The following is a 10,000-nucleotide window of genomic DNA, read 5'->3' on the forward strand; positions in this document are numbered from 1 at the left end:
CTCTGTCTAGACCTGGTCTGTTGTGACAGTAGGTCATCTGGGTAGACCTGGATCTGTTCTGTCTGTGTCTCTGTCTGGTCTGTCTCGGTAGTCTCTGTCTGTGTCTCTGATCTGTCTGGGGACAGTAGGTCATCTGTCTGTCTGGATCTGTCTGGGGTCTGTCATCTGGATAGACCTGGATCTGTCTGGGGTCTGTGTCATCTCTCTCTGTCTGTCTCTGGGGTCTGTGTCATCTGTCTAGACCTGGTCTGTTGTCTGTCTGTCTGTCTGTCTGTCTGTCTGATCTGTTGGGGACTGTCTGTCATCTGTCTGTCCTGTCTGTCTGGGGTCTGTCTGTCTCTGAATCTGTCAGTGTCATCTGATCTGTCTGTCAGTGTCATCTGTCTGTCTGTGATCTGTCTGTCAGTGTCTCTGTCTGTCTGTGTCTCTGTCTGTCTGTGTCCTGGATCTGTTTTTTGTCTCTGTCATCTGTCTGTTGATCTCTAGGTCTGTGTCTCTGTCTGTCTGTTGTCTCTCTCTCTGTCTGTGTCTCTGTCTGTCTGTCTGTCTCTCTCTCTCTGTCTGTCTGTGTCTCTGGGTAGACCTGTCTGTTGGGGACTGTAGGTCATCTGGGTAGACCTGGATCTGTTGGGGTCTGGTGTCTGTAGACCTGTCTGTCTGTCTGTCTGTCTGTCTGTCTGTCTGTTGGGGACTCTGTCTCATCTGTCCTGGATCTGTCTGGACAGTAGGTCATCTGGGTAGACCTGGATCTGTCTGGTCTACAGGTGTCTGATCTGTCTGGTGACTCTGTCTGTGTCTGTCTGTCTGTCTGACCTGGATCTGTTGTCTGTGTCATCTGTCTGTTGTGTCTCTCTGGTCATCTGTAGACCTGGATCTGTTGGGGTCTGTCTGTCTGTATCTGTCCGACCTGGATCTGTTCTGTCAGTCTGTCTCTCTCTCTCCTGGATCTGTCTGTCTGTCTGTCTGTCTGTCTGTCTGTCTGTCTCTGTCTGTCTGTGTAGACCTCTGTCTGTCTGTGTCTCTGTCTGTCATCTGTGTAGACCTGTCTGTCTGGGACAGTAGATCATCTGTCTAGTCTGGTCTCTGTCTGTCTGTGTCTCTGTCTGTCTGGATTTGTTTGGACTGTCTGTGTCATCTGGGTAGACCTGTCTGTGTCTCTGTCTGTCTGTCTGTAGGACATCTGTCTGTAGTTGATCTGTCTGTCTGTCTGTGTCTGGGTAGACCTGGATCTGTTGTCTCTGGGTCAGTCTGTGTCTCTGATCTGTCTGTGTCTCTCTCTGTCTGTCTGGATCTGTTGGGTTCAGTCTGTCTGTCTGTCTGTCTGTCTGTCTGTCTGTCTGTCTGTCTGTCTGTTGTCTGTCTGTCTCTCTGTCTCTCTGTCTCTCTGTCTCTCTGTCTGTCTGTCTCTCTATGTCTGTCTGTCTGTCTCTCTGTCTCTCTGTCTGTCTGTCTCTCTCTCTCTCTCACACTATAACCCCTGTACTTAGTTGGTGGCACGTACGGCCCTTTATAACACATTATAAACCCCTGATGCACGGACAGTACTGTACAAAATCTTTATAAGACCCTAATACACATTATAACAGTAGGTACACATTATAACCCCCTGATGCACGTAGCTACTGTACAAATCTGTTGGGGACAGTAGGTCATCTGTTGGTGACTGAGCACGCCCAGCTGATCTGTACAAAACGTTATAACACATTGGGGACAGTAGGTCATCTGGGTAGACCTGGATCTGTTGGGGACAGTAGGTCATCTGGGTAGACCTTGATCTGTTGGGGACAGTAGGTCATCTGATCTGTTGGTGACAGTAGGTCATCTGGGTAGACCTTGATCTGTTGGGGACAGTAGGTCATCTGATCTGTTGGTGACAGTAGCTCATCTGGGTAGAGCAGCATTCTGACCTCATCTTTGAGGGTGAGTTCAGGGGCTGCAGATGGGTCCAACAACACTGCTCGTTCGTTGACGTAGACGTCACAGGTTTGGACTTAAACTGCGCCCTTTGTCTCACCCCCTGTCTCTGTCTCTCTCCAGTCTGCTATCTGTAAGCTGGGAGGTTGAAGAAGCTTTATGTGAACAGTAACAAGCTGGACTTTGATGGAGTTCCGTCTGGCGTGGGGAAGTTATCCAGTCTGCAGGAGTTCATGGCTGCTAACAACAACCTGGAACTAATACCCGAGGGACTCTGTAGGTGGGTACCTCACGTCATACCCGAGGGACTCTGTAGGTGGGCACCTCACGTCATACCCGAGGGACTCTGTAGGTGGGTACCTCACGTCATACCCGAGGGACTCTGTAGGTGGGTACCTCACGTCATACCCGAGGGACTCTGTAGGTGGGTACCTCACGTCATACCCGAGGGACTCTGTAGGTGGGTACCTCACGTCATACCCGAGGACTCTGTAGGTGGGTACCTCACGTCATACCCGAGGACTCTGTAGGTGGGTACCTCACGTCATACCCAAGGACTCTGTCAGTAGACACACACTTAAGGCGTCCGCATGCTTCCCAGCCGGTATTTCATGATGCCATTTTGTGACATGTTTTGATGTTTTGGACAGTACCTGCTGTGTAGTGGATCAACTTGTTGTTGTGTAGGTGTGGGAAGCTGAAGAAGTTGGTTCTGAATAAGAATCGTCTGGTGACTCTTCCTGAAGCCATCCACTTCCTCGTCGACCTAGAGGTACACACTGTCCTCTGTTCTAGATTCTAGATGTTCTGCCCTGTGTTCTAGGTTATAGATGTTTTACCCTGTGTTCTAGGTTCTAACTGTTCTAGGTGTTTTGCCCTGTGTTCTAGGTTCTAGACATTCTACCCTGTGTTCTAGGTTCAAAATGTTCTAGATGTTCTGTTCTAGGTTTTAGATGTTCTAGGTTGTAAGTGGTCTCTCCTCTGTGTGTGTTCTAGGTTCTAGATGTACGTGAGAACCCCAACCTGGTGATGCCTCCCAAGCCGGTGGACAGGACAGCAGAGTGGTACAACATCGACTTCTCTCTTCAGAACCAACTGAGACTGGCTGGAGCATCCCCTGCTGTAATATCTGCTGCAGGGGGAGGTGGGTCTGGGTCCTGGGGAGGTGGGTCTGGGTCCTGGGGAGGTGGGTCTGGGTCCTGGGGAGGTGGGTCTGGGTCCTGGGGAGGTGGGTCTGGGTCCTGGGGAGGTGGGTCTGGGTCCTGGGGAGGTGGGTCTGGGTCCTGGGGAGGTGGGTCTGGGTCCTGGGGAGGTGGGTCTGGGTCCTGGGGAGGTGGGTCTGGGTCCTGGGGAGGTGGGTCTGGGTCCTGGGGAGGTGGGTCTGGGTCCTGGGGAGGTGGGTCTGGGTCCTGGGGAGGTGGGTCTGGTCCTGGGGAGGTGGGTCTGGGTCTGGGAGGTGGGTCTGGGTCCTGGGGAGGTGGGTCTGGGTTTAGGGGAGGTGGGTCTGGGTCCTGGGGAGGTGGGTCTGGGTCTAGGGAAGGTGGGTCTGGGTCTAGGGAGGTGGGTCTGGGTCTAGGGGAGGTGGGTCTGGGTCTAGGGGAGGTGGGTCTGGGTCTAGGGAAGGTGGGTCTGGGTCTAGGGAGGTGGGTCTGGGTCTAAGGGAGGTGGGTCTGGGTCTAGGGGAGGTGGGTCTAGGGGAAGTGGGTCTGGGTCTGGGTCTAGGGAGATGGGTCCTAGGGGAGGTGGGTTTAGGGAGATGGGTTTGGGGAGATGGGTCTGGGTTTAGGGGAGATGGGTCTGGGTTTAGGGAGATGGGTCTGGGTTTAGGGAGATGGGTCTGGGTCCTTAGGGAGATGGGTCTGGGTCCTGGGGAGGTGGGTCTGGGTCCTGGGGAGATGGGTCTGGGTCCTGGGGAGGTGGGTCCTGGGGAGGTGGGTCCGGGCCCGGTGGAGGTGGGTCGGGGGAGGTGGGTCTGGGGAGGTGGGTCTGGGTTTAGGGAGGTGGGTCTGGGTTTGGGGAGGTGGGTCTGGGGAGATGGGTCTAGGGAGGTGGGTCTGGGGGAGGTGGGTCTGGGGAGGTGGGTCTGGGTCTGGGGAGGTGGGTCTGGGTCTGGGGAGGTGGGTCTAGGGGAGGTGGGTCTGGGTCCTGGGGGAAGGTGGGTCCTGGGGAGGTGGGTCCTGGGGAGGTGGGTCTGGTCCTGGGGAGGTGGGTCTAGGGGAGGTGGGTCTGGGGAGGTGGGTCTAGGGAGGTGGGTCTGGGTGGGTCTAGGGGAGGTGGGTCTGGGTTTGGGGGAGGTGGGTCTGGGTTTAGGGGGAGGTGGGTCTGGGTTTAGGGGAGGTGGGTCTGGGTCTAGGGAGATGGGTCTGGGTTTAGGGGAGGTGGGTCTGGGTCTAGGGGAGGTGGGTCTGGGTGAGGTGGGGGGGAGGTGGGTCTGGGTGAGGTGGGTCTGGGGAGGTGGGTCTAGGGGGTGGGTCTAGGGAGGTGGGTCTAGGGAGGTGGGTCTGGGTGAGGTGGGTCTAGGGGAGGTGGGTCTGGGTCTAGGGGAGGTGGGTCTAGGGAGGTGGGAGGGGAGGTGGGTCTGGGTCTAGGGAAGGTGGGTCTGGGTCTAGGGGAGGTGGGTCTGGGTCTAGGGAGGTGGGTCTGGGTCTAGGGAAGGTGGGTCTGGGTCTAGGGGAGGTGGGTCTGGGTCAGGGAGGTGGGTCTGGGTCTAGGGAGGTGGGTCTAGGGGGAAGTGGGTCTGGGTCTAGGGAGGTGGGTCCGGGGGAGGTGGGTTTAGGGGAGATGGGTTTAGGGAGATGGGTCTGGGTTTAGGGAGATGGGTCTGGGAGAGATGGGTCTGGGTCCTGGGGAGATGGGTCTGGGTCCTGGGGAGATGGGTCTGGGTCCTGGGGAGGTGGGTCTGGGTCCTGGGGAGGTGGGTCCTGGGGAGGTGGGTCCTGGGGAGGTGGGTCCTGGTCCTGGGGGAGGTGGGTCTGGGCCCGGGGGAGGTGGGTCTGGGCCCGGGGGAGGTGGGTCTGGGTTTAGGGAGGTGGGTCTGGGTTTAGGGAGGTGGGTCTGGGTTTAGGGAGGTGGGTCTGGGGGAGGTGGGTCTGGGGAGGTGGGTCTGGGTTTAGGGAGGTGGGTCTGGGGGAGGTGGGTCTAGGGGAGGTGGGTCTGGGTCTAGGGAAGGTGGGTCTAGGGAAGGTGGGTCTGGGTTAGGGAAGGTGGGTCTGGGTCCAGGGGAGGTGGGTCTAGGGAGGTGGGTCTGGGTCTAGGGAGGTGGGTCTGGGTCAGGGAAGGTGGGTCTGGGTCTAGGGAGGTGGGTCTGGGTCTAGGGGAGGTGGGTCTAGGGGAAGTGGGTCGGGGTCTAGGGGAAGTGGGTCTGGGTCTAGGGAGGTGGGTCTAGGGAGGTGGGTCTAGGGAGGTGGGTTTGGGGGAGGTGGGTCTGGGTAGGGAGGTGGGTTTGGGGAGGTGGGTCTGGGTTTAGGGAGGTGGGTCTGGGTTTGGGGAGGTGGGTCTGGGTCTAGGGAGATGGGTCTGGGTTTAGGGTGAGGTGGGTCTGGGTCTGAGGTGGGTCTGGGTGAGGTGGGTCTAGGGGAGTGAGGTGGGTCTGAGGTGGGTCTAGGAGGTGGGTCTGGGGAGGTGGGTCTAGGGAGGTGGGTCTGGGTTTAGGGGAGGTGGGTCTGGGTGAGGTGGGTCTAGGGAGGTGGGTCTAGGGAGGTGGGTCTAGGGGAGGTGGGTCTGGGTGAGGTGGGTCTAGTCTGGGGGGAGGTGGTCTCTGAGGTGGGTCTGGGTGAGGTGGGTCTGGGTTTAGGGGAGGTGGGTCTGGGTTTAGGGGAGGTGGGTCTGGGTTTAGGGGAGGTGGGTCTGGGTTTAGGGGAGGTGGGTCTGGGTGAGGTGGGTCTGGGTTTAGGGGAGATGGGTCTGGGTTTAGGGTGAGGTGGGTCTGGGTGAGGTGGGTCTGGGTTTAGGGGAGGTGGGTCTGGGTGAGGTGGGTCTGGGTGAGGTGGGTCTGGGGTGAGGTGGGTCTAGGGGAGGTGGGTCTGGGTGAGGTGGGTCTAGGGGAGGTGGGTCTGGGTTTGGGGAGGTGAAATTTCCCCCCACTGCTACACACTGATAATCTGTCCATCCAGACCTGTCTGTGGACCAGACAGAGAAATGCACTGACTTGCTTTAGATACGCTCAATACATTTTGTGTGTGTTTGTGTGTGTAGGGGCCAGCCCACGGGACCCCCTGGCGAGGAAGATGAGGCTGAGGAGGAGGAAGGACAGTAGTCAAGACGACCAGGCTAAACAGGTCCTCAAGGGGATGAGTGATGTCACACAAGAGAAGAATAAGAGTTTTGAGGTAGGGAGGGGTGGTGGGGTTGGATGGAGAAGAGAGGGGGGGTGGATGGAGTAGAGGGGGATGGGGGTTTGGAAGAGAGGGAGGGTAGATTGAGGAGAGAGAGAGGAGGGGTGGATGGATGGAGGAGAGTGAGGGAGGGGTGGATGAGGGAGAGAGGTATGAACATTGGGTTTCATTCCTAGATTGAAAGGAGCTAGTCCTCTTAGATTTACACCCACCAGCATCCTCTGTTGGGAATGTGCCAATGACATGCTCCAAATGAAACCCAGCCCTTACTGTGTGTGTGTGTGTGTGTGTGTGTGTGTGTGTGTGTGTGTGTGTGTGTGTGTGTGTGTGTGTGTGTGTAGGAGAACGCGATCAGAAGTATGGGGAACTGAATGCGTCATTGGGACACACGCGTCGTTGGGACAAGAGTCTGGAGAAACCACAGCTGGACTACTCTGAGTTCTTCATGGAGGACGTAGGACAGGTAGGCCCAGCGGCGTTCAGGTTTTCGGGCCGGGCTAGTCCGTCGTCCTGCCCCTGAACAAGGCAGTTAACCTGTTCCCCGGTAGGCCGTCGTCCTGCCCCTGAACAAGGCAGTTAACCTCCTGTTCCCCGGTAGGCCGTCGTCCTGCCCCTGAACAAGGCAGTTAACCTCCTGTTCCCCGGTAGGCCGTCGTCCTGCCCTGAATAAGGCAGTTAACCTCCTGTTCCCCGGTAGGCCGTCGTCCTGCCCCTGAACAAGGCAGTTAACCTCCTGTTCCCCCGGTAGCCGTCGTCGCCATTATGGCTCTAATCTGATAGGGGGTAGATGTCTCCCATTAAGGCTCTAATCTCATAGGGGGGGGTAGATGTCTCCGTTATGGCTCTAATCTCATAGGCAGGTAGACCTCCTGGCTCTAATCTGATAGGGGGGTAGATGCCCATTATGGCTCTAATCTGATAGTGGGGGTAGATGTCGCCATTTTGGCCCTAATCTGATAGGGGGGTAGATGTCTCCATTTTGGCTCTAATCTGGTAGGGGGGTAGATGTCTCCATTTTGGCTCTTAATCTGATAGGGGGGTAGGATGTCTCCATTTTTGGCTCTGAACATAGGGGGTAGATGTCTCCATTTTGGCTCTAATCTGAACAAGGCAGTTAATGTCTCCGTATGGCTCTAATCTGATAGGGGGGTAGATGTCTCCATTATGGCTCTAATCTGATAGGGGTAGATGTCTCCATTATGGCTCTAATCTGATAGTGGGGGTAGATGTCTCCATTATGGCTCTAATCTGATAGTGGGATTAGATGTCTCCATTATGGCTCTAATCTGATAGGGATTAGATGTCTCCATTATGGCTCTAATCTGATAGTGGGGGGGTAGATGTCTCATTATGGCTCTAATCTGATAGGGGATTAGATGTCTCCATTATGGCTCTAATCTGATAGGGGGTAGATGTCTCCATTATGGCTCTAATCTGATGTCTCCATTATGGCTCTAATCTGATAGGGGGGTAGATGTCTCCATTATGGCTCTAATCTGATAGGGGCGGGGGGGTAGATGTCTCCATTATGGCTCTAATCTGATAGGGGGGTAGATGTCTCCATTATGGCTCTAATCTGATAGGGGGTAGATGTCTCCATTATGGCTCTAATCTGATAGTGGGGGGTAGATGTCTCCATTATGGCTCTAATCTGATAGTGGGGGGGGTAGATGTCTCCATTATGGCTCTAATCTGATAGTGGGGGTAGATGTCTCCATTATGGCTCTAATCTGATAGGGGGGGGGGGTAGATGTCTCCATTATGGCTCTAATCTGAGGGGTGGGGGGTAGATGTCTCCATTATGGCTCTAATCTGATAGTGGGGGGGGTAGATGTCTCCATTATGGCTCTAATCTGATAGTGGGGGGGGTAGATGTCTCCATTATGGCTCTAATCTGATAGTGGGGGGTAGATGTCTCCATTATGGCTCTAATCTGATAGTGGGGGGAGTAGATGTCTCCATTATGGCTCTAATCTGATAGTGGGGGGTAGATGTCTCCATTATGGCTCTAATCTGATAGTGGGGGGTAGATGTCTCCATTATGGCTCTAATCTGATAGGGGGGGTAGATGTCTCCATTATGGCTCTAATCTGATGTCTCCATTATGGCTCTAATCTGATAGGGGGGTAGAGGTAGATGTTCCATTATGGCTCTAATCTGATAGGGGGGGGTAGATGTCTCCATTATGGCTCTAATCTGATAGGGGGTAGATGGCTCTAATCTGATAGGGGGTAGATGGCTCTAATCTGATAGGGCGGGGGTAGATGTCTCCATTATGGCTCTAATCTGATAGGGGGTAGATGTCTCCATTATGGCTCTAATCTGATAGGGGGGGTAGATGTCTCCATTATGGCTCTAATCTGATAGTGGGGGGGGTAGATGTCTCCATTATGGCTCTAATCTGATAGTGGGGGGGGTAGATGTCTCCATTATGGCTCTAATCTGATAGTGGGGGGGGGTAGATGTCTCCATTATGGCTCTAATCTGATAGGGGGGTGTAGATGTCTCCATTATGGCTCTAATCTGATAGGGGGGTTAGATGTCTCCATTATGGCTCTAATCTGATAGTGGGGGTAGATGTCTCCATTATGGCTCTAATCTGATAGGGGAGGAGGTTTGTGTTTGAGCGTGTGTGTGCAGTTGTACTGTTCTAACTTTGCTGTGTGTGTGTGTGTGTGTGTGTGTAGGTTCCTGGTGTGTTTGTGTGGCAGATAGAGAACTTTGTTCCGATGCAGGTAGACGAGGCGTTCCAGGGGAAGTTCTACGAGGCTGACTGCTACATCATCCTCAAGGTAACACACACACACACACACACTGTTACATCATCCTCAAGGTAACACACACACACACACTGCTACATCATCCTCAAGGTAGCACACACACACACTGCTACATCATCCTCAAGGTAACACACACACACACTGCTACATCATCCTCAAGGTAACACACACACACACTGCTACATCATCCTCAAGGTAACACACACACACACTGCTACATCATCCTCAAGGTAACACACACACACACACACACTGCTACATCATCCTCAAGTTAACACACACACACTGCTACATCATCCTCAAGTTAACACACACACACACACACACACACACTGCTACATCATCCTCAAGGTAGCACACACACACACTGCTACATCATCCTCAAGTTAACACACACACACACACACACACTGCTACATCATCCTCAAGTTAACACACACACACACTGCTACATCATCCTCAAGTTAACACACACACACACTGCTACATCATCCTCAAGGTAGCACACACACACACACTGCTACATCATCCTCAAGTTAACACACACACACACACACTGCTACATCATCCTCAAGGTAACAAACACACACACACACACTGCTACATCATCCTCAAGGTAACACACACACACACACACACGGCTACATCATCCTCAAGGTAGCACACACACACTGCTACATCATCCTCAAGGTAGCACACACACACACTGCTACATCATCCTCAAGGTAGCACACACACACTGCTACATCATCCTCAAGGTAGCACACACACACTGCTACATCATCCTCAAGGTAACACACACACACACACACACACACTGCTACATCATCCTCAAGGTAACACACAACACACACACACACACACACACACACACACACACACACACACTGTTACATCATCCTCAAGGTACACACACACACACACACTGTTACATCATCCTCAAGGTAACACACACACACACACACTGCTACA

General features: G+C 54.1%; 1 protein-coding gene across 1 annotated transcript in view; it reads left to right on the top strand.

The window, feature by feature from the left end:
• Positions 1-10,000, top strand: part of LOC121844336 (protein flightless-1 homolog) — a gene marked incomplete at its 5' end in the record, with an annotated part of 71,452 nt that overhangs the window by 9,694 nt on the left and 51,758 nt on the right. The window contains 7 exon segments of the mRNA XM_042314341.1: positions 2,038-2,053; positions 2,056-2,194; positions 2,602-2,686; positions 2,911-3,058; positions 6,109-6,242; positions 6,604-6,711; positions 8,936-9,040. Of these exon segments, the coding sequence (XP_042170275.1) occupies positions 2,038-2,053; positions 2,056-2,194; positions 2,602-2,686; positions 2,911-3,058; positions 6,109-6,242; positions 6,604-6,711; positions 8,936-9,040 (735 nt within the window).

The sequence above is a fragment of the Oncorhynchus tshawytscha genome, unplaced genomic scaffold, assembly GCF_018296145.1.
Source record: "Oncorhynchus tshawytscha isolate Ot180627B unplaced genomic scaffold, Otsh_v2.0 Un_contig_3145_pilon_pilon, whole genome shotgun sequence".
Classification (NCBI taxonomy): domain Eukaryota; kingdom Metazoa; phylum Chordata; class Actinopteri; order Salmoniformes; family Salmonidae; genus Oncorhynchus; species Oncorhynchus tshawytscha.